At 41.1% G+C, this 25553-nt stretch overlaps 1 protein-coding gene across 1 annotated transcript in view; it reads left to right on the top strand.

Annotated features, from left to right (window-relative positions):
* The first annotated feature begins 3930 nt into the window (after nt 1–3930).
* TMEM244 (transmembrane protein 244) overlaps nt 3931–25553 on the top strand; it is a 52028-nt gene continuing 30405 nt past the window's right edge. Inside the window, exons 1-2 of the mRNA XM_070766328.1 lie at nt 3931–3992; nt 4846–4968. Coding sequence (XP_070622429.1) covers nt 3931–3992; nt 4846–4968 — 185 coding nt within the window. The remainder of the gene's footprint in view (nt 3993–4845; nt 4969–25553) is intronic.

Here is a 25553-nt window from a genome sequence, read left to right as displayed (position 1 = left end):
CTGCACCAAGACATATGCACCATATGCAAATTCCTTGTGTGTCCAATCACACTTGGCCAATAAAGAATAACAAATATATAGACAAAGAGAATTTAATAACCGAAATGATTTTTTCCCCTTTTTTACCCACTGTATCTTGCAAAACAAGAAAACTAAAGAATACAAGGAAGGTGTTTGATGTTGATGTTTTTGTAAATGTATTTATAGTGTTATGTATTTGTTTTTTCTGTTCTTTTTTCCTTTTTTCTTTTTGTTGTGAATGTTTGTATGTTTAAACTCTAATAATTTTTTTTTAAAAAAAATATTCTATTCTTTTGGACTGTCTCTGAGGCCTCTCAGAGGTTTGCACCTCGGGTCTTGTCAAGTGTGGTTAGATCCCTGCTTCTATGGATCTGGTGTTTAGTGCTTGCTCTTGTGCTGCTCTGATCAGTGCCTCAGTGCTGTCTTTAAGTCCAACCCCTTCCAGCCATGGTAGATTTTCCCAATGTCAGCCTCTTCAGCTATCAAGTTACTGGTATCCCATGCATATTCATATCTTGTCATAGCAATTCCTCTTCTTTGCTATTCTTCCAATGTCAGCTGCTGCCTTAGGCTTTCTTTCAGAAGCTCATTTTTGAGTACCATCTTTGCTGATACATTCATAAACGTTCTGGGTTTCATCCAAGGTCTGACACTCACCAGACCCTGCCTGCTCTCCTTTCACCTGGTCTACAACTTCTAGGTGTTGGACTTGGAGTGAAAATCTCAGTGCTTTGTGAGTAGCTTCCAGGTCTTCACATTGGCAGCCTCCATGTCCGCCTTGGGCCAGCTGACTAGCAGACAGTAATGGGCAGCCAAAATTTTTACTGTGGGTGTGGCTTATTGTGTGGGTGTGGCTTGATGGTCATGTGAATGGGTAGGAGTGGCTTGCCATCCATGTGATCAGATGGAACGATCACCGTTCAAGTGAACTGTTAAGTCCTCGACTTACAACCTCACCAGTGTCGCTCTCTGGGGTGACAATTTGCTTCGCGTTTCCCGCGCTCTCCTTCCTGGGTCACTCCATGCCTCAGGCTAGGTAGCTAGGTGAATGGATACCAATCAGCTGTTGAGAAAATAGGGGGGAGGAAATGGGCCCCCTGCAACTCCTGCCGGTGCTGGTCTCCCTTTCGCTTTCCGAGGAGGAGGATGACGATGGGAGGGGGGGATAATTAGATGTAGCTGGGCACACAGCTTCATTTCCGCCAGTGGACCTGTGTTCCACCCTGTCCTGCCTGCTGCCCACCCCTGCTAGCAGAGTATTTATTGACTGGCAGGATATACCGTATATGTAAATGGCTGGATCTTGTTCTTCCCACTGAGCTGTCATATCCTTTGATGGTATCCTTTGATGGTACTTAGATGTTGCTGTCTCCCTTACTTCCTCATAGTGTTCCTATGTGACTGTTGAATAGCCAGGTACTTGTAACTGGTGTGTATTTATTAATTGGACTTGTATGCTGCCCCTCTCGGGGCAGCTATGTCTGCTTATGTGGTCTGCTCGTGGTTCCATCCCATCAGTCTTAAACACCTTGCCTCTCTTGAATACTATCTGGCTATATTTCTCTGAATTACATCCCAATGCCCTCATTGTAGATCTTTGTCATGTGGACCAGCAAGTCAACATCTTGTTTACTCTTAGCATGAAGCTTGATATTTTTAATATAAAGGCGGTGGCTGATAGTAATTCCAGTCTTGAACTTGTATCCATGCCCACTCATGTATCCATATCTGATTGATGGGTTGAATCCTTTGCAGAAGAGCTAAGAGAATATTGCATCATCTTGTTATATACCACATTTCCTGGCCACTTGTGTGAACTTTTTTTAGTTGACTTCAGCATTGGCTTTCACTTTCACTGAGTTCTTCAGAAAGTTCCTTAGTGTCATGTTGAGTTTGTATCCTGCCAGGGATTCAGAATTACATGTGTGTGGCACTGAGTCACAGGCTTTCCTGTAATCAACCCAGGTTATTTTATCTATTTATTTATTTATTTATTTTGTCCAATACATAATACACACTGAAGAGAAAGGTATGTAATAATATAAGTAAAGAAAAGAATAGAAGAAAAGATATAAAAGTATAGGTGAACATATTTGAAAGGAAGAAAAGATAAATGAGATAAGGAGAGACAATTGGACAGGGGACGGAAGGCACACTGGTGCACTTATGCACGCCCCTTACTGACCTCTAAGGAACCTGGAGAGGTCAATCGTGGAGAGTCTAAGGGAAAAATGTTTGTTGACACTACTGAGTCAGGTAATGAGTTCCACGCTTCAACAACTCGGTTGCTGAAATCATATTTTTTACAGTCAAGTTTGGAGCGGTTAATATTAAGTTTGAATCTGTTGCGTGCTCTTGTGTTGTTGTGATTGAAGCTGAAATAGTCATTGACAGGTAGAACATTGCAGCATATGATCTTGTGGGCAATACTTAGATCGTGTTTTAGGCGATGTAGTTCTAAGCTTTCTAGACCTAGGATTGATAGTCTGCTTTCGTAGGGTATTCTGTTTCAAGTGGAGGAGTGAAGGGCTCTTCTGGTGAAGTATCTTTGGACATTTTCAAGGGTGTTGATGTCCGAGATGTGGTATGGGTTCCAGACAGATGAACTGTATTCAAGGATGGGTCTGGCAAAGGTTTTAGAAACATAGAAACACAGAAGTCTGACGGCAGAAAAAGACCTCATGGTCCATCGTTTTGTAGGCTCTGGTAAGTAGCGTGAGATTGCCAGAGCAGAAGCTGTGTAGGATCAGGTTAACAACTCGAGAAGCCTTTTTGGTGATATTGTTGCAGTGGGCTTTGGCATTTAGATCATTTGATATTAGTATTCCAAGGTCTTTTACTGAGTGGGAGTTGGCTGTGAGATTTTGTTTATTCAGTTTATAGATGAGGTTCGGATTCTTTTTGCCGATGTGGAGGGTAGAACATTTGCTGGTTGATTTGAAGTTGCCATGTGCTAGACCAATGTGAGACAAAGTCGAGGTCTTTTTGGAGAGTAGATGTGTTGTCCATGGTGTTGAAAAGTTTTACATCGTCGGCGAAAAGAACACAGTTGCTTGTGATATGATCTCATAGGGCGTTGATGTAGAGAATAAATAGAGTAGGTCCTAGTACGCTGCCTTGGGGAATGCCACTTTTAACCGGGACAGGGGTGGAAATGGCGCTTCCAATTTTGACAACTAGTTGCCTGTTTGACAGGAATGTAATAATCCAGCTATGGAGGAATCCAGAGATGCCATAGGATTTGAGTTTTAGGAGTAGTTTGTCATGGACCACTGAATCGAAGGCTTTGCAAAAGTCAATATAAATTGCATCAATGGATTTTCCTTGATCTAGGTGGGTAATGCTCAGATTGATCTGACTATATCTTGAGTTTTGGATGACGATGATTAAGTGATGATGATACACTTAGTGATGGTCACTCATTTAGTGATGGTCACTCACTTAGTAATGTTGTCAGTGTTCAGGGAGGAGAAACTGATAAAGCTCAACAAGATATGAAGCAACAGAGAAATGACACACAGGAGCAGACAATGCCATGCAGGTCAGAGTAACGGAAAATTCCACCACAGGGATTCCATCTGACAGGTGTTCTGTTAGTAAAGTTAAATGTGTTATGTATGGTATGTGCCAAGAAGTGTTGGCATTACCTAAAGTTGAACAAGAAAAGTGGCAAGAAGCCTTGGACAAGGAAATGAAATCCAATTTGAGACCATAGAGTGTCTACAGGGTGCATTCCAAAAGTAATGCAATTATTTTTTTAAAAAGTAATTTATTGAACAGATTTGCACAAACACTTTAAATTCTTCAAAGTACTGTCCTTGGGCCTCTACACATTTTTTCCAGCGACTCTGCCATGACCGGTACACGCTCTAGAAGGCATCTTCAGGGACCTCTCGCAAGGTCTTCGTCATGGCTGATTGGATCTCTTCTATGGATGAAAATCGCGCCTTGCCACAATGCGCTAAGAGCCCGTATGTTCCTGCCCCCCCCCATAATTCTGACATCGCCCCAGCAGACTTCTTTTTGTTCCCAGCCCTGAAAGGAACCCATTTTTCATCCATAGAAGAGATCCAATCAGCCGTGATGAAGACCTTGCGAGAGGTCCCCGAAGACGCCTTCCAGGGCGCCTACTGGTAGTGGCAGAGTCGCTGGAAAAAATGTGTAGATGCCCAAGGACAGAATTCTAAGTTTTTGTGCAAATATGTTCAATAAATTACTTTTTTAAAAAATTGCATTATTTTTGGAACGCACTCTGTATTTTTGTGACTTTTCCACAGGACAGCAAAGCTGTAGAATGCAAATGGATATACAAAAAGAAAGTACGGTGGTACTTTACCTAAGAACGCCTCTACTTACAAACTTTTCTAGATAAGAACCAGGTGTTCAAGATTTTTTTGCCTCTTCTCAAGAACCATTTTTCACTTACAAACCCTAGCCTCCGAAATTTTAACTGGAAAAGGCAGGGAGAAGCTTTTGTGGGGCCTCTCTAGGAATCTCCTGGGAGGAAACAGCTGGAAAAGGCAGGGAGAAGCTTTTTTGGGGCCTCTCTAGGAATCTCCTGGGAGGAAACAGGGCCTCCACCCTCCCTGTGATTTCCCCAATCGCACAAATTATTTGCTTTTACATTGATTCCTATGGGAAAAATTGCTGCTTCTTACAAACTTTTCTACCTAAGAACCTGGTCACGGAACGAATTAAGTTCATAAGTAGAGGTATCACTGTACTGCCCAATAATGAATTACAATATAAAGCAAGGTTAGTGGCACAAAGTTTTTCACAGCTGAAGAATGTGCACTATGATGAGGTATTTGTGCCAACTGTTAGGAGTGAAAGCATCAGGCTTGCACTAGCAGTGGCACGTGGCCATAAAATTTGGCATTTTGACATAACCACTGCATCCCTCAATGCTGAGTTAGAGGAAGAACTTTACATGGTTCAAGCACCAGGGTATGAAAGTAAAAAGCCTAACGTGGTGTATAAATTGAACAAGGCCATTTATGGCCTGAAGCAATCAGCCAGGAATTGAAATATCTGTTCATATAATGCATTGAAGGGTCTTGGGTTCAAGAGTTGCAAGGCTGATGGTTGCATATACACTGGAAAGTTATTACAAGGTGTGGATAGTCAACTATTAGCATTTGGGGGTGATCTTTGCTCCATTGCAAAGGATGTATCACAGATAAAAGAATTTGCTAATAAGTTAGAGAAGAAAACTGAACTAAAGAATTTGGGAGACAAAAAATTATTTTGGTGTATAGCTACAAAAGACTGAGAAAGGTTGTTACGTTCTTAGTGAAAGAAAAAAAATTGAACAGTTGTTGGACAGATACAATATGAAAGATTGTAATACTGCTCCAACACCTATGAGCACAGCTTTTCATAATACAGTAGTTTGGATGAGGACGAAAGTGAAGCCTGTGATCAAGAGATATCTCAGTCAGTAATAGGAAGCCTATTATATCTGTTACAATGGTCCAGACCAGACATAGGTTGTGCAATAAGAATCTTGAGTCGCTTTACTGTTGCACCAACACAATCGCATTGGATAGGTATAAAAAGGATTCTCAGGTATTTGAAGGGAACTATGAATTTGGGTTTTCAATACTGGTCTATGAAGAATTAAAATTGAAAATTCTTTCTTTCTTTCTTTCTTTCTCTCTTTCCTTCCTTCTTTCTTTCTTTGATTTCTAGGCCACCCTTCTCCTGAACTTAGGGTGGCTTACAACATATTAATACATAGCAATGGAAGAAATCGAAATTAGATGAAACATCACTATAAAACCCCTTGACTTAAAATTTTATCACAGACAAACCATCTCATACTACTCTGTCATAACTGCAACAATCAAGTGATAATAGGGGCTGGCACAAAGTGACCAAGTTCAACAGCCCAACATCTGCCTGCATAGATGTGTTTTTAAGCTCTTCCAGAAGGCCGGGAGAGTGGGAATCAATGTCCCCTCTAATTTTTTTCCGTTGTGGGCGGAAAAGTATAGTGTCTGAGCGGCAGTCCCTTTGGGACTGGGCGGCATAGAACTATAAATAAATAAATGAATGAATGAATGAATGAATGAATGAATGAATGAATGAATAAATAAATAAATAAGCAAACAAACAAACAAACAAACAAATAAACAAATAAACAAATAAACAAATAAACAAACAAACAAACAAATAAACAAATAAACAAATAAACAAATAAACAAATAAACAAATAAACAAACAAACAAACAAACAAATAAACAAATAAACAAATAACCAAATAAATAAAGTGTGGGCACGCGCTATCACGCATGCGTGAGTTCTGACATCCATAATTCGCTCCCCGTCCTTCCTCTCTCTTTCTGTCTCCTCCTTCCTCTCTCATCTCTCTTTCCTTCCTCACTCTTTCTGTCTATCCTTTCTATCTCTCACCCCTTCTCCCTCCTTCATTCCCTTTCTCTCCCTCCCTTTCTCTCTCTTTCTTTTCTCTCCCTCTTTCTATCCTTTCTATCTCTCCCTCTTTCTTTTTCTCCCTCCTTCATATCTTCTTTCTCTCCCACCCTCTTTCCTTTCTCCCCCTCCCTTTCTCTTCCTTTTTCTCTATCCTTTCTACCTCTTACTCTTTCTTTCTCTCCCTCCTTCATTCAATTTTCTCTCCCTCCCTTTCTTTATCTTTCCTTTCTCTCCCTCCCTCGTTCTCCCCTGGGGCTGCCTGTGCCTGCCCTGCACCACCCAACACGGACGGACAGCCTCCGGTCGTCGGTTCGTCGCCCCCCCACACACACATGGAGGGAGATCGGGCTGGCGAGGGCGGTGGATCCATGTCCCCAGCCACCGGAGGGAGATCGAGCTGGCGGGGGGCGGCAAATCCACCTCCCCAGCTGGGTGGAGGGAATCGGGCTGGCGGGTGGGGGGGCAGCGGCGAGTAGCCAGGGGCGCTAGGGGACTGGAGGCGCGTGGGGGACGGGGGTGGCCACGGCTCCGTGCGCGCCCCTGGAAAAGGCTGCGTGCGGGGGCATTTTGGGGTGCGCTGGCGCAGGCGTGCGCAGCCTACAGGGAACGGTGGTGGGAATAGTACGGATCTCTGGGGAGCAGTTTATTCCAGAGGGCAGGGGCAACCACAGAGAAGGCTCTTCTTCTAGGGCCCACCAGCTGGCATTGTCTGGCTGACAGGACCTGGGGAAGGCCAACCCTGCTGTGGGCCCTAACTGGTCGATGGGATACATGGGGCAAGAGACAGTCCCTTAGGTAATCAGGTCTTAAGCCATGTAGGGCTTTAAAGGTCAACACCAACACTTTGAATTGTGCTCAGAGACTAGTTGGCAAACAATGCAGCTCATGGAGTGATGGCGAAACATGGGCATATCTGGGAAGTGACATACTATGTTGATAGTGATTATGCAAATAATGTAAAAACCAGAAAGTCCAATTCTGGGGTTGTAGTATTGTTTGCAGGGGCTTTAATTGGTTTGAAGTCCAGGAAACAAGCAACTGTCATAATTTCAACTGCGGAGGCAAAATTTATTGCTTTGTCTGGAATCCAACTGAATCAATTATCTGTGTGTGCTTCTGGTTTTGATTTTATGCCACAAACTCTGATAGAGATGGACAGTATTGTTCCCTACCCTCTCCCATGATCAACATTATCCTTCTTTATGTTAGCCAGTCTGGGTGGGTCATCTGTGATATTCATGCACAACCATTAGTTTCTTTAGGCTCACATCCAAACTGAGTGCTGCCCAGCTATTCATGTTCTTGACCCACTGTTTGATTTTTGATATTGCGTTGATGACTAGTTCCTGTTCTGAGGGATTGATGTGGTCAGCTTTCAGGTCCCACAGCTACTTTGCATGGGTATTTGTTGTGATTCCGTCCGAGGCCCCTCAGGGAACGGCTGATCTTCTGTCGGTTTCCTGCTCAGAGGGGGAGGATGAGGAACAGGAGGTGCAGGCAGACGAGGAGGAGGAATCCCAGGCTGAGGAAGAGGGGGAACAGCCAGAGGCCCCCGAGAGGGAGCTCTCCCCAGCAAGCAGCCTGGATTCCTTAGAGGAAAATGCACAAGCAATAATCGATCTGCGACAGAGAAGAGCAACACAAAGAAGGGACCAATTGGCTAGGTACTTTCAGCACTAAAGAGGCAACAGCTGGGTTTGGGTGTGGTGCTCTCTGGAAAGGCTAAAAGGCAGACCCACCCTTCCTGGCTTGTGGAGTATTATCTTTGGGAGTCCTGGGACCTGGCTGTGATCTTTGGCGTCTTGGAATTCTGGTTTGTGACTTTGAATACTGAAACCTTGGGGGGAAAAGGTGGGGGTCTTATACTCTACAGTGGTGGGTGTGCCAGCAAGAAGTTTGCTGTATTGTCTGGACATCAGGACTCTGCTGTAAAGTCTTCTAGCCTGCCTGTTGGGAAGAACAGGTTTTTCTCTGTGTTTATTTTTCAAGCTATAAAGTACTTTTGCTTTTACCAGCGTGTCTGGCTGTTTTTTCCAGTTGGTGTTGAGGTCTGGGGGAACCCAGACAGAACAGGTATTATATGTTTTCTCTTTCTTCCAGATGTTCTTCTATGCAGATGTTTCCTGCTTAAATACACTCCTTGTTTTGTTGCTGTTTTAGGTTTTTTCAATTGGGGATTGGAAGTAACTTACCAGTAAAATGAGCATGATACATATATCTTTTTTTATATACAGGAGGTGGACAAAGAAATGGAAACACTTGACTTTTTGGCATCATAATGTTTGAACATGTTTAAATCAATCAAAACTTGACATATATTAATGTTTTTTTTAAATTCTGTTATTTGATATGTTTTTTTAAACTACCTTTTTTTAAACAGAAATTTAAGGAAATTGGTTATAACCTTCTAGAAATGGCAGACCTCTCAGACTTTCAAAGAGGCCAAATTGTTGGTGCTCGAATGGCAGGCGCTAGTGTAACAGAAAGTGCCCGGATGTTTGGTGTTTCAAGAGGTAATGTCTGAAAAGTAATGACTGCTTTTGAAAGAGAAGGGAAAACGTCCTCAGCCAAGCCCAGGTCTAGTCGAAAGTCGAAGTTGTCTGACAGAGACCGTTGCACTCTAAAGCGAATTGTTAGAGTGTATCGCAAGACCACAGCTCCTAAAATCACTGCAGAGCTCAATAGACACGTACAGAACCCAGTTTCCACAAAAACTGTTCGAAGGGAGCGTCACAAATCTGGATTCCATGGAAGAGCTGCAAGGTGTTTCCATTTTTTTGTCCACTCCCTGTAGTCTTAGCTGTTTTTGATTAAATGTCAACGTCACTGTAGTGTTACTATTATCGATATGTATTTATTAGCTGGGCTTCCCTTATACTGTTGGAGAAATTGGACTTTGCTAACTCAAGGATTTTAATGTTTGAGAAGATATTCCATGTGAATACCAGATATATTTTCTTTTCCATTTGAGAAGGACAATTAAAGTAGTTAATGACACAGAAAAGATAATAAAAATAACAGGAAACTATTTGGCATACTTAAATGTTAAAGTGCTCATAAGCTCATTCCCTGGTCAATTATGTAGTTCAAGTAATAAACACAGGGCTCATCACCTGGATTTCAATGGATTTGACGTATTTGGTTTATTAAATGTGTAACAACAGCAACCAAGTGACAGTTAGGCTGTTTCTGTTACATGAATTTTAAACACCATTCCTTGTACAGCTGTATGATTCTATCTATCTTGAGTGATGATGAATGAAGCATTTACTGTACAGTATACATGGATTTTCCTGTTTTGATGTTTTCCTTCCTACACCTGGTGCTCTAATTTCTGACAACAGGTAGTCCTCAACTTACAACAGTGCATTTGGTGACCATTCAAAGGTACAACACTGAAAAAATAAATAACCAATGACTGTTTTTTACAATTATGAATGTTGCAGCTTCTCAAAATTTAATTGAGAAATGACTAATTTTTAAGACACATTTTTAGAAACATAGAAACATAGAAGACTGACGGCAGAAAAAGACCCCATGGTCCATCTAGTCTGCCCTTTTACTATTTCCTGTATTTTATCTTACAATGGATATATGTTTATCCCAGGCATGTTTAAATTTGGTTACTGTGGATTTACCAACCACGTCTGCTGGAAGTTTGTTCCAAGGATCTACTACTCTTTCAGTAAAATAATACTTTCTCATGTTGCCTTTGATCTTTCCCCCAACTAACTTCAGATTGTGTCCCCTTGTTCTTGTGTTCACTTTCCTGTTAAAAACACTTAACAATTAAAAGTAATTGTTCTATTAATTGACTTAGGAATGTTTTATATTGTATCTTTTTATCGGAATGTGAGCCGCTCAAAGTCCACGGAGAGGGGCAGCATAAGTCAAATAAATAAATAAATAAATAAATAAATGAATGAATGAATGAATGAATGAATGAATGAATAAATAAATAAATAAATAAATAAATAAATGAATGTTTCACATCTGGCATATATTTATGATGGTTCCAGCGTCCTGGGGTCATTCCATCCCCCTTCTGGGATCTTCTGACAAGCACAGTGGGGAAACTGGATTCACTTAACAAATGCAGTCATTTACTTAGCAATAATGACAAGAAAGATAATCAAATGAGGCAAAACTCATTTATTGCCCAGCAATAGAAATGTTGGGTTCAATTGTGTTATACATTGAGGAGCACTAGCTGCATTGTTATATAAGCTGACTTGCTCCAACTTGAACTCTATGTAGTTATTGTGGAGTTGAATCAGGGGTGGTATTTATTTATTTATTTGTGTGTGTGTGTGTGTGTGTGTGTTTGTTTGTTTGTTTGTTTATTGGATTTGTATGCCTCCCTTCTCCGGATGTTCTTACCTTCCCTACCGGTTCGCAAATGTGACTGTGCCGTCCACGCATGCCAGTAGTGAGTTCTACTGGTGCAGTAGAGGGCTGTGCACTGGTAGTGGCCACCAGATTGCATAATTTCCGTGCGACTGCTCTGGGTGCAGAAGCAAAAAAATGCCCAAAATCTCTCTTGTGCACGTCCACCTGCAAGATTTCAACGGGTTTTTGCTTCATGCGCAGAAGCAAAAACACTCTAGGGACACTTGTGCATGCAGGCAAGACAGCTGAACACTGGTAGTGGCGGTAATGGCAATCCACCCCTGACGCATGCACAGAGCCTCAAAAACAGGGTAAATGGAACGTGATTATATCTGGGTGGATGGGTGGGTGAGCGGGGCCATCCACAGTCAGCATTACTGGTTCACTCGAACTAGATAGAGTTGGCTGAATACCACCACTGAATTGAATCCCTGATCAGCCAACATGATGGGTAATAATCGCACGCAGGAGGGCAGTGCTTATGCCAAATATCTGAAAGTCTAAATTTTAAACGCCTGAACAAACTTATGTAAAATATTCTAAGGATTTTCATCCGGTAGTTCTGCATATTCATATTTTTATAGTGTGGTCAAAGGAAATAGCCAAAGGAAAATGTATTAAACCAGTGGATACAATGGTTACCTAAAGGACTTTATTTATAGATCAGGGGTGTCAAACGTGATTTAACTGAGGGCCACATCAGGGTTGTGTTTGATCTTGGGGGCTGGGTGGGCGTGGCCACCTGAATGTCACTCATGTTGGGTGTGCCTGTACCAACCTGAGCGAAAATGCCAGCGAAAATTGATTCCTGAGCTCCATTTTCGGCTGCGACGGCCCCCTGCAACCCTCTGCCAGTGAAAACGGAGCTCTGTTTTCGCTGGCAGAGGCACCGTAGATGGCCCTTCATTGTTTCCAGGGCAGCCCTATAGGCCAGATCTAAGCATCCCACAGGCCAGATCTAACCCATGTGTAGTGTTCCTGAGAAGCAGGAAGTAGACGGTTCGTGATTGATTGTTATATTATTGGTTACTGTATAAAAGGGAGCTGTCACCGAATGACAGCTGAGTTCTGTCAGAGTTATTGTCTTTTTATTTTTTTTATTTTTTTAATTAATTTTTAACAATTTCATATTACACACAACATAAAACAGTGCATAGTGAATTGTGCCCACCACCCAGACACACACACATTCCCCACCACCAAATCGGGGGTGTTTCTTGTATAGTCCCCTTGACCCAAGAGCAATACTGTCTATCTATTTACATATTATAGAGTGATTCCAATTTATTTCTTGCAGCTTGGTCTTGGATTCTGCTCGTCATATATCGTCTTACCTTGTCCCACCGTCCCATCAGTTGTCCCAGCTCAGTTTCATTATCCGAATTTATCCTTTTATCCATAATTTCAAATTGAATATAATCCACCATGTACCTATACCAATTTTGCATTGTCCATTTTGTCGCATCCTTCCAACCAAAGACTATTACTGCCTGAGCGCTTTCTATTGCTGCTTTTTTTATTTCTCTAAATTCTCCCATCGCATTGCTTTTAACTAGTACTGCCATTTCCTTAGTGATTGTCCATTGTATATTTAGCATTCTATTGATATCCTCTTTCACTTTTTGCCAAAATTCCTGCACTATCGGGCATTCCCAAAACATATGCATAAACACTCCTTTATCTTGACCTGTCAGAGTTATTGTCAAGTTACTGTTCGATAAAGGTTGTGTTCCAACTTCCATGTCTATTTTATGAGTGACCTACAAACATTTCACCGTGGGCCTTGAGTTTGACCCCCTGTTATAGATGAAAGGTACAAATGCACGAAATGAACTTGTATGAATCAGTTGGTACTGAAGCTGACTAGAAGATAGAGTGGAAATTATCCTGCACTTCAGGGAATTTTCAGGATCCTAAAGGAAATGTAATCACTGGATACTGTATTTACAATAAAGGCAGAAATAAAACGAATCTGGTTTTATTGGCATGAAAGTGCTGGTTTCTATGTATGTGCACTAAAATGCATTAATAAGGCTCTTGCATGTTTGTTTTATGCAGAGTAAATGGCTATAACTTTACGACAAAGATATTTTGCGAAAACTGTTCAATCTCTCTCCCCCCCGTCTCCTTTCCACACAAACACATACACACACACTCACACACATCTGCAGCATTGTATTAGTGAGTTTGTAACAAGGCATTTGCATTGCGATAATTATAAATGATAAAACAACCATTATCTTTGTCTAAAATCTATTTTAAATGCTAAACTGTAACTCAGTGTAATAAAAAGGCTCATTTAAAGAGAAATATCATCTGGATCAACTAAGAGCTCTTCATATGCTGGGCCTTGAACACCAAATCCATTTTAGTGGGTCAAATTCTTTCTGAGAATTGACTTCACATTGTAAAAACATTTTGAGGAAAATGGTGATGCAATGTTTCTCTTGCCCTTCCTACACAAACTATTCTTGCTTGGTTGTGGGAGCCTTACGTCTGTCAGTGCGCCCTCTTGTGGCAAGCCTTTTAAAGACAAATTTTAATTTGATTGCAGTAGCAATATTTTTTCAATTGAATTGAATTCTTAACCCTTCAGTTAATTACATAATGACAATTTTAACTTGCATTTTCATCTCAGCATTCAAATTTCTTCCAAGATTCGTTTGGATTCAAGCTGTCTGGTTCTCTCTGAAAGCCTTCCTCTTTGATCTTTTTATATACTTTCCCTACTACAAGGTTTATCCTGCTATGCTGTTAACTTCTGAAAACCTCATCAAATAACCACAACTGAACATGCAAATTACCACATTTTTCGGAGTATAAGACGCACCAGAGTATGAGACACACCTTAGTTTTTGGGAAGGAAAATAGAGGAGAAAATCTGCATCTGGCTAGCATCCTTAGTCTGGTCTAATTCAGCACATTATTTTATCCCCTGGTTAGGGCTTTAAAAAAAACCCTTATTTGGAGAGAGTAACAATGAAAGAGCTTGCAAGCTGCTAAGAACTGGAAACATCGTTAGCACCTGATCAGGGATGGAAAGAAACATTCTGATTAAGTAAAGCAATTAAAAAGCCCCTGCACAGACTCAGGGCTTGGAAAGCATTCTTTGCAGAGAATAACAATGAAAGAGCTGATTGCTGTTTAGAAGGCCAAATCCTGGAAATAAAATTCAAATACTTTGGCCACCTAATGAGAAAGAAGGACTCACTGGAGAAGAGCCAAATACTAGGAAAGATTGAGGGCAAAAGAAGAATGTATTATTAATTGGATTGTTTACTATTGTTTTCTGGTTTTTTGTATATGTTGTGAGCCACCCCGAGTCCCCAGAGAGGGGCGGCATACAAATCCAATTAAATCTTAAAATCTTAAAATGAAACGACAGAGAATGAGGTGGCTGGATGGAGTCACTGAAGCAGTCGGCATGACCTTAAATGGACTCTGGGGGATGGCAGAGGTCAAGAAAGCCTGGAGGAATGTAGTCCATGGGGTCGCAATGGGTCAGACATGACTTCCCAACCAACCACAACAGTCTTCAAACCTACTAATTACAGGGGATCAGATGCGACTTGCTAATTTAGAAGTCACTGTAAAACAAGTAAAACTCTAAACCAACTCCAATTTTCTCCAGATTTTCTTAGAAGTACCGTTCTTGCTATTATAAACAATTTCAAGATTATTCTAATTGTCCTTCTTACCTCTCAATAATAAATAATTCTTAGAAGAACATCTGGCCAAGGAATCTATCTGCAGACATCTTACCTTTCAAATAGTATTCACCATAGGAAGAAAGTATAGAAATATTCTATGTAAATGATAACACCACAAAGGGAATTATTTATTTTTTTTGCATGCACCAGTTTCTTGTACTCCCAGCCCACAAGCTACATAGGGACAGCAATCTATATCATTTTTGTAGTCTGCCCTACCACTTTGTAGGCACTGAAGATACTGCCCAAAAAGGCCAGGTTGCTGCATACATTATGTCAGTGCCTCAGTTGGCCACAGTAGGTATTCTAAGAAGAGAAATTGGCTGGATGAGAGCCGCCTCATGAGAAAACTTGATCTGCCTGGTTTCCCAGAAACAGAGGGCGTTGCGGGCTGGGCTGGGCAGTGGGTCTCTGTATTTAATTAATTAAATTTGTATGCTGCCTACTCCCAAAAGACTCAGGCTGGCTAAAAACAATTTAATTTGCAATGATGATGATGATAATAACAACAGCAGCAGCAGCAGCAACAACAACAGAGTTGGAAGGGACCTTGGAGGTCTTCTAGTCCAACCCCCTGCTTAGGCAGGAAACCCTACACTGCTTCAGACAGATGGGTATCCAACATCTGCTTTAAAACCTCCAGTTGGAGCATTCGCAACTTCTGGAGACAAGCTGTTCCACTGATTAACTGTTCTGTCAGGAAATTTCTCCTTAGTTCTAAGTTATTTCTCTCCTTGTTTAGTTTCCAACCATTGCTTCTTATCCTGCCTTCAGGTGCTTTGGAGAATAGCTTCTTCTTTGTGGCAACCCCTGAGATATTGGAACACTGATATCATGTCCCCTTTGGTCTTTCTTTTCATTTAACTAGCCATAGCCAGTTCCTGCAACCGTTCTTCATATGTTTTAGCCTCCGGTCCACTAATCATCTTTATCGCTCTTCTCTGCATATAAAAACTCCTTAAATCTCGTTCAATACAATCATACCATGTCATACATCCCAATAAAATCTTATTTAGTCTGGAATTAAAGAGGTGTCAGTTTCTCATGGGCCCCAGGCCTGGTGGCAAAGCCAAATTTTCAAGGCCTTCCCAAAAGCCAGTAGGGTGGGGGCAGTACAGACCTTGGGGTAGTTGGTTCCAGAGAGATGGGGCTGCCACAGAGTAGGCCCTCCCCCGCAACCCCGCCAACCGACACTGCTTAGTCGACAGGACCCGGAAAAGGCCAATCCTGTGGGCTCTAACTGGTCACTGGAAGCAAAAAAATTAAATAGTTGTAGCGGGGTGGATTTCATAGATCAGATCATCCTAGATGCGATCAGGGGGGAAATGACATGGTTCTTGTTCACAGTTTGTTTCACAAGAAGCTCTATTTTTTTTATTGTACTGAGTGTATCTTTAAGAGTACATTGTGATATTTTTTTATTTCTTCCTCTTTGACATGCTAGAGACTTTTGTTTCGAAGAGGCAAAAGGCTTCAGGGCTGTTGTTTTTCTGCCCTACTCTTAATCCTCTGAATCTTTGAATTTGAGGTCCCAGGATAGCAGATTTGCCACAAATATCAAACCTAAAAGTCATCAGAAAGCAACAAAGATAACGGTTTAGGCCTTTTAATTCAGTTTCAGGAACAGAAAGTCTAGGCTCTTCCTCTTGAAGATTTTCCACCAAAATCAAAAGCATCTTTTCAAAACAGCCAAGTTTTGGATTTTATCCAAACACAGCTGAATTTGTTCTGCCTGTCTAAGCTTTCTTGGGAGTTCGTTGCATGATTATTAATACTAAAGACTTGAAAGGCAATTGATTTCAATCAGTATGGAAAGCATTCCAAATAGCAGGCAGCAGCTAACAAAACTGAACCTATATTAAGACAAGCTGACAAAGTTTAAGACGACAAGGTAGGGAGGGGAAAAATCCCACACAAAACCCACGGTAGGAACAACAAGCATAAGTGGGCTGTAGAAAAAGAGGAGAAGGAGAAGGAGGAGGAGGGGCAGAAGGAAGAAGAGGAAGAGGAAGAAGAGGAGGAGGAAGATGAGATCTTTTTGTTGTGATTGCAAATACAGTGGTACCTCTACTTAAGAACGCCTCTACTTAAGAACTTTTCTAGATAAGAACCAGGTGTTAAGATTTTTTTGCCTCTACTTAAGAACCATTTTCTACTTAAGAACCCGAGCTCGGAAAAATTTCCCAGGAAATTTGAGAGCGGCACGAAGGCCCAGACAATTTCCTGCCATTCCCCCTTTAATCCTGGCCATCTCTGGCTTTTCTGGGCTGCCAAAGGAGGCTTTCGGTGGCACTTAAGGAGGCTTTGGCATTCTAGAGTGAACAAAGCATTTTCCTTTCTCTGGCTGCTTGGAGAGGGAATAAACCTCTGCCAGCACTCAGAGAAAAGAAACACTCCCTTTGCTCTGGGTAGCCCAGAGCGAACTGAGCATTTTCCTTTCTCTGGGTGCCGCCTCAGAGTCCCTCTTTTTTTTTCTTTTAAGCCTTAAAGTTTTGGATTTTTTTTATTCCCTTTACCTCACCTTCTTCCTTCGGCAGCAACTGTCCTCCTCCTCTTCTTCCTCCTCCTCCTCCCACCCAAACTCCGAGCTTTTATTTCTTTCCTAATGGGTTTGCACGCATTATTTGCTTTTACATTGATTCCTATGGGAAAAATTGCTTCTACTTATAAACTTTTCTACTTAAGAACCTATTCACGGAATTAGTTAAGTTCTTAAGTAGAGGTATCACTGTATCTATATGACCAGTTGGAAATTATCCCACTAGCTGAGTCAACCGTGGATAATGAACCCAAGCAAGTGCTGGGAAATGGCCCTCCCCCAAATATATTAGGACAGTGATGGCAAACCTTATTTTGTTTGTGTGCCAAAAGGGTGTGTGTGGATGTGATAGCATCCATGCACATGCCCACATCCTTCCCTCCCCCTGCATGCGCAACTTCCCCCGCGCTGCCCCCCCCCATTCATGCACAGGGCCCTTTTTGAAGTCTGGTAGGCAGGGGTGGGCTCTTACTAGTGTGGTCCAGAGCAGTGTTTCCCAACCTTGGCAACTTGAAGATATTTGGATTTCAACTCCCAGAATTCTCCAGCGAGCGAAGGCTGGCTGGGGATTTCTGGGAGTTGAAGTCCAGATATCTTCAAGTTGCCAAGGTTGGGAAACACTGGTCCAGAGAGCTGCACCGATATGACACCCTTTATAATGCACTATAGAAGTCTATGTTATGTTTGTTTTTTATTTCTAGTTTGTATTATATTTTGGGGTTTATTCCTTTTAATGTATATAATCAATAAAGATTATTTAAAATATTTTTTTTTAAAAAAAAAATGGACTAGGTGTTTGTTAATGTGTGTTATTGGGTTACGGATTTTCTGTCTTCACTGTGAGTTGTATTGTGTTTTGGTGTATGTGTGTGTGCACTGCAGGAGCTCAACTAATCTCATTGAACATACATTGTGCAGTGACAATAAAGATTTGAATGAATGACCAGAATACCTCCGGGACCGCCTGCTGCCGCACGAATCCCAGCGACCGATTAGGTCCCACAGAGTTGGCCTTCTCCGAGTCCCGTTGACGAAACAATGCCGTCTGGCAGGACCCAGGGGAAGAGCCTTCTCTGTGGCGGCCCTGGCCCTCTGGAATCAGCTCCGCCCCCGGAGATTAGGACTGTCCCCACCCTCCTTGCCTTTCGCAAACTTTTGAAAACTCATCTATGTCGCCAGGCATGGAGGAATTGATATATCCTTAGCTGCCTTTGACTTTATGGATGGTGTGTTTGGGCTGTATGACTGTTTTAATAGGGGGGTTTTAAAGACTGTTTTAACATTGGATTTGTATATGATGTTTTATTGTTGTGAGCCGCTCCGAGTCCTCGGAGAGGGGCAGCATATAAATATTATTATTATTATTATTATTATTATTATTATTATTATTATTATTATGTCAGTACAACACAGCAAACGAGATCACTATGCTGGATTTCGTATTTCATCACCAGTCGGGCGCTTCCCAAGCACCTAGGACTGCGTGATGTAGCGGCGAATTATGTTTGCTGATCCCAGTAAAGCGGCCTTTTGCAATTGACAGATGGAAATTTTGTCGATTCCAATGGTTTTCAAATGTCCGCTGAGATCCTTTGGTACTGCACCCAGCGTGCCAAGTACCACTGGGACCACTTTCACGGGCTTATGCCAGAGTCGTCGCAGCTCGATTTTTAGATCTTCATATTTCATTAATTTCTCTAGCTGCTTCTCCTCAATTCTGCTGTCTCCTGGGATTGTGATGTCGATGATCCATACTTTCTTTTTCTGCACGATCACAATGTCTGGTGTGTTATGCTTCAGAATTCTGTCAGTCTGAAGTCTAAAGTCCCACAGTAGTTTTGCTTGCTCATTTTCGACCACTTTTTCAGGCTTATGATTCCACCAGTTCTTTGCCACTGGTAAATGGCAGTTCCAGCACAAGTTCCAGTCTTTGCAGGCTGTTTTCATTCCTACTCCCTTTGGAGAAGGTTTTTTCATCCCTAACCTAAAATAATGTGCTGAAGCTGACCAGACTAAGGACGCTAGCCAGATGAATACCTGGTAGGTAGATTTCCCCCCCTATTTTCCTCCCCCAAAACTAAGGTGTGTCTCATACAAAAAATATTGGGGGATTTCTTTTGCCTCCGGGGCTTCGGGGAAGCTTCCGTGAAACATCCGAAGGACAAAAAGGCCTTTCCAAAGGCTGAAAATGAGCTGGCCAGTGTGTACATGCACCCTGGAGCTGACACAGGACAAAATCTTGCGTATCCTCCCATACGGTTCCACATGCCACCTGTGGAATGTGTGCCATAGGTTTCCAACCTATGCATGTGTGTATATATGTATATCTGTGCCATAGGTTTCCAATGTATGTATGTGTGTATATATGTATATGTGTGCCATAGGTTTCCAACCTAAGTATATATTGGATTGTAAAAATGTGTCAGATATAAATGTTATTAATTTTAGATATAAATGTTATAAATTGTGATATTAAAAAACTCTAATGAAAATAAAGACAGTAACAAAATGGGAGAGGGATAGAAATGGGTAAAAATGTGTGGAATAAAGAGAAAGGGCAGAAAATCCATGGGCTTTCCACTTTTTTCAGTGAAGAAAAATACAAAATAAAATTACAGCCTCAACTTTAAAAATTGTTTTAAAGTACATAATAAAGTATTAGTCATTTCTGTAATAACAAACCAACCTACTCAATAAACCCAATGTCAATTTTATTTCCTGCCCTGGACACAAAAATCTAGCAGGGGTTTTCAGGTAGAAATAAAACTAGATATATTATTTTCTATAATTAAAAAACAATTATTTTTTCCACCAGCCAATTTCCCACCCATTCTTTCATTGCGTGCATTGCAATGCATGTGTCTATGGGGTGAGGTTGCAAAAAATTTGGACAAGTAACAGTTCAACAGCTAAAATGCACAAAGATCTCTCTTTTTGCTGCCCTCTGGTGGCTGTGAAAGCTCTGATTTGTTGGCCTTGTTAAAAGTTGATGAGATTTGTCTTAAAATAGGCACACAGAGGACTGGTTATTACCATCAGCTCCAAGAAGGAAAAGAAAACGAAACTGTAGCCACTTTCATTTCATGTGTTCTTGAGGCCTAACAATGTGAAGAAATTCTTCACCATCATTTTTTGGTGAATTGAAACTTAGTTGTGAGTTTAAGAGTAAACATGCTTGTTTACTAGACATTTTTAGGTCTCTCTCTATCTCTCTCAAATGAAACAATTTGTGTACAAATCCTATGCCATGAGTAACCACCAGAGCACAACATTTACAGTACTAACACAATGCTACAATTAAGATGGTGTGTGTGTGAAATACATGCTACCACAATGTTGCAGGAATTGTTATTCTAACAAGGGCTCAATATTGGCAGAGGGGAAGAGAAAACTACAACTAAAAATACAATACAGAATGAATTAGATTAGAATAACACATTTGACACACATTCACAGCCTGCCTGTAAATTGCACTACTCCCCACTAATGGTTATCTCCAGGACAATTTGTTTACACCAAATGTCTACATCCCTTAGCTCATTGGTCAAGCAGCTCCTCATTACTAGTATAGCATTCTCTTTCTTTTCGCTCTCTTGCAGTTAACCACCTGTTTGCTAGGCTGTCAAGTCTTGCTCAATGTTGCAATACCTGCTTTTTGCCTTTTAAAAAAAGGCATTTAGTCATGCAATGGCCAACGATTGCATGATATTATCAAATCTAATTCAAGAAATGGGCTAAGTTTCTCCAAATGAAAATAATATAATATATAATAATATATAATATATAATAATATAATAATAACAACAACACAAGAGCACACAACAGATTTAAACTTAATATTAACCGCTCCAAACTTGACTGTAAAAAATATGACTTCAGTAACCGAGTTGTCGAAGCGTGGAACTCATTACTGGACTCCATAGTGTCATCCCCAAACCCCCAACACTTTACCTTTAGATTATCTACGGTTGACCTATCTAGATTCCTAAGAGGTCAGTAAGGGGCGAGTACAAGTGCACTAGACTAGAGTGCCTTCCGTCCCCTGTCCTATTGCTCTCCTATATCTCCTATATCTTTCTTCTATTCCTATATTTCTTCTTCTATTCTTTTATTGATATATTCTATTACTATACCTTCTTTTCTATTATTTCTTAGATATATTTTACTATGAGTATCTCCTCCATAACCTTCATCATGTATTTTACTATGTGTATATTGATATATACCCACTAAAACCCTCATTGTGTATTGGACTAAATAAATAAATAAATAAATAAATACATACATACATACATACATACATACATACATAAATAAATAAAATAAAAATAAATCTTTTTAGATTAGGTCACACTTTCCAGGTGGCGTCTCAGAATGGTTTCCTCCTCCTCTTTTCCTCTTTTTCCTCCTCCTCCTCTTCTTCCTCTTCCTTCTCCTCCTCTTCCTCTTCCTTCTCCTCCTCCTCCTCCTTCTCCTCCTCCTCTTCCTCTTCCTCCTTCCATCTCCTCCTTCCATCTCCTCCTCCTCCTCTTCTTCTTCCTCTTCTTCTTCTTCTGCAAGCTGTGGGAGGTAAAATAGTGAAAATAAAACAGAGAGGTCAGTTCAAATCAGCATTACTGAATTAAAAGAAATAATTCTACATGTCCTCCGCTCCCCCATCACCCCCCATATATGGGGTCTCTGGTTCTGTTTCTATTTAGGAAGGAATCCAAAGGCTAAGCCTGCCTGCTGGGAAAGTAAAGAAATATTTTATTTACATGGTTAACCCAGGTTTCTACTGCTTGTTCAGGAATAGAAGGCGAATTAAGCTTATTTACAAACAGCCCTTTGAGGATTATTCATCCAAAGGTATGACGTGTAACTGTTTGGTAAAGATGCAATAAAATTGATGGGAGAATAAATGCTGAGAATAAGAGGTGATTGTTTTTTTGGTGGGGTTACATCTACCATCTTGTAGCCCCTTCGGGTCTATATCCAAAGGTAAAGGTTCCCCTCACACATCTGTGCTAGTCGTTCCTGACTCTAGGGGGCAGTGCTCATTTCTGTTTCTAAGCCGAAGAGCTAGCGCTGTCTGATCATGATTCTGTGGTCATGTGATTGGCATGACTAAATGCTGAAGATAAATAGAATTCTTTATTGGCCAAGTGTGATTGGACACACAAGGAATTTGTCTTTGGTACATACGGTGTCAGTGCACATAAAGAAAATATACATTTGTCAAGAATCAGGAGGTACAACACTTAATGATTGTCATAGGGTTCAAATACGTAATCGGGAAACAATATTAATATAAATCATAAGGATACAGCAACAAGTTACAGTCATACAGTCATAAGTGTGAGGAGAAGGATGATAGGAATGATGAAAAAATCTAGTATCAATAGTAATGTAGCCTTAGTGAATAGTTTTACAGTGGTGAGGGACTTATTTGTTTAGCAAACTGATGGCATTCGGGGGAAAACGGTTCTTGTGTCTAGTTGTCTTGGTGTGTAGTGCTCTATAGCAGTGTTTCCCAACCTTGGCAACTTGAAGATATCTGGACTTCAACTCCCAGAATTCCCCAGCCAGCATTCACTGGCTGGGGAATTCTGGGAGTTGAAGTCCAAATATCTTCAAGTTGCCAAGGTTGGGAAACACTACACTATAGCGACATTTTGAGGGTAAGAGTTGAAACAATTTATGTCCAGGGTGTGCATGGAATGCTGTTACCTCCCCACCAAGGTGGTCCCTATTTTTCTGCTTTCATTTTTTACGTGCTTTCTAATTGCTAGGTTGGCAGAAGCTGGGGAGCTTACTCTGTTATGCAGTGCTAAGGATTCAAAACACCGAACTACCGACCTTTCTGATTGACACTCTCAGCATCTTAGCAACAGAGCCACCGCATTCCATGCTATTAAGCAATAAAATGCAAGCACTTTCGCAGCACAATCCCTACAAATTACCAATGCATACACAGCACTGCATTCCATCAGGACTAATATCTCTGAAATTAAGAGCAACTATTAACAGCTATTCCTAGGATATATGACATGTGCCGAATGCACAACAGAGTAACAATGTGGGAAAAATAGAAGGAAGAATATTAAATGTGTTTGCTGCCTTGAGTTGTTTATAAAAGTAACAAAGGTGGAATATAAATAAAGTATATATAAATAAGAATTCTTATAAGAGCGCATCATAATACCTTAAAACTAGTGATGGGCGAACTGAACCCGCACAATTTGGGTCCGTATCGAATTTTGCGGTGTTCGGTATGCCAAACACGAACCCGAAATGTTCAAACTTTGGGCAAAGTTCGGGGTCGTGTTCGGCATTCAGAGCTTTGATGTCACCGGTGATCACTTCCTGGATTCCATGTTTATGTTTACATGAAAGGACCGCCCTTTGCTTGTAGCGCCGCTGCGGCGTCCTTTTTCGTAAAAATAACAATGTTTATTTTTACATGAAGACCTCCCTTTGAAGGAGCTGGGGAATCCCTCTCACGAAGAGATTCCAGGGGCAGAGCTTTGATGTCACCGGCAGGTTGCTAAGGACGCCAAGGTGATCACTTCCTGGATTTCATGGAATCCAGGAAGTGATCACCTTGGCATCCTTAGCAACCTGCCGGTGACATTAAAGCTCTGCCCCCGGAATCTCTTCGTGGGAGGGATTCCCCGTTCGGGTTCAAGTTCGGGTTTGGTTCGGGTTCGGCCGAATTTTGCGTAAAGTTCGTCCGAACTTGCCGAATCCGAACACTGTTGGGTTTGCCCATCACTACTTAAAACCAATCAGATAAGATGCATATACAGTAGAACATTTCCTGGAATTCCTTGCAAAATTATGGTGTTCCTGGACTTCCTTTTTGGACTGAATTTCCAACAAAAATATAATTTATGTTGGCAAATAATGCATTGGAAAGGTGCCCTTAAATATTACATAGGCTTCTGACCATTTCCAATCCAATGCAGAATTACTGCAGCAAATATGTCATAACAATGACTGTGGTTTCCTACTTAACAATAATAATTGTGCTTTTTGGAAAAAGAAACTAACAATGGAGGTGGGAGGAATGGGGTAACCATAATTTCCTTCCTTTTCAAAGAGCAAAGCACTATTCTCCATTAGTGCTTCCTGTTTGTTATTTCGTGTGTGTGTGTGTTTATATACACATGTATACATATATGCATACACACAGACAGAAATCAATTATTTTATGCCTCAGCTATTATTTGGTCTTTCCAAATATATGAGAATGCTCAGCTAGTGTGGGAGTTAATTTAATATACCTAGTCTGAGAAAAGCTGATCCAGAGAATATCCGTATTAGCTATCTATCCTCTACTTAAAAGAGAGGTGGCAAAAAATAACTAGCTGAGGTTTTGCCAAGGTCTTTCGAGTCAACCTGCTGTAAATACCGCCAGAGAGATGAGTCAAAGTCCTTCACATAATACACATACCACAGTTATACATGTATAACAGACAGACACACATATACATGCACATACACACACACACACAAAACCAGGGGTGGGCTACTGCCTGGACAGGGGGGAATGCAGTGGGGTAGCAAAAATGAAGCAGCGAAGGGCTACCAAAATTTTTACTACCACACTGTGGGTGTGGCTTCTGCAGGATGCCCTGCATTTTGTTTCAACATCTTTCAGTGCAAATTGGGTGCTCTGGGGTAGAGCTCCATTTTTGCTACCCCATTGCATTCCCACACACCCCATCCAGGCAGTAGCCCACCCCTGGAGAGAAGTATTTATTAAATGTATTTTATTATTTGAAAAAGGGAAATTAAATAAACTGTTTACATTTTGTAACCTAGTATCGGAGAGAAATGAAGAATTGAAAATATAGATTATCTGCATTTTCTGTTACAAAAATGAATGATGTAAGGAATATTTAATTATGTATATAATAAATATACATATTAGTATATATAAAAGTAAAAAAACACCGGTAAATGCACTGGCTGCCGATCGGTTTCCGGTCACAATTCAAAGTATTGGTAATGACCTTTAAAGCCCTACATGGCATTGGACCAGAATACATCCGGAACCGCCTTCTACCGCACGAATCCCAGTGGCTGATAAGGTCCCACAGAGTTGGCCTTCTCCATGTCCCGTCGACCAAACAATGTTGTTTGGCGGGCCCCAGGGGAAGAGCCTTCTCTGTGGTGGCCCCGGCCCTCTGGAATCAACTCCCCCCAGAGATTAGAATGGCCCCCACCCTCCTTGTCTTTCACAAATTACTCAAGACCCACCTTTATCGCCAGGCATGGAGGAACTGAGACATCCTCCCCCAGGCTTTTATATTTTATGTTTGGTATGTATGTGTTGTATGGTTTTTAAATTGTTGGGGTTTTAGATATGTCTTATTTTAATATTAGATTTGTCTCACTGTTATATTGTTTTTGTATTACTGTTGTGAGCCTCCCCGAGTCTTCGGAGAGGGGCAGCATACAAATGTAATTAATAA

Source organism: Erythrolamprus reginae, chromosome 1 (assembly GCF_031021105.1).
Source record: "Erythrolamprus reginae isolate rEryReg1 chromosome 1, rEryReg1.hap1, whole genome shotgun sequence".
Classification (NCBI taxonomy): Eukaryota; Metazoa; Chordata; class Lepidosauria; order Squamata; family Dipsadidae; genus Erythrolamprus; species Erythrolamprus reginae.
This window is presented reverse-complemented; position numbering and strand designations above follow the sequence as displayed.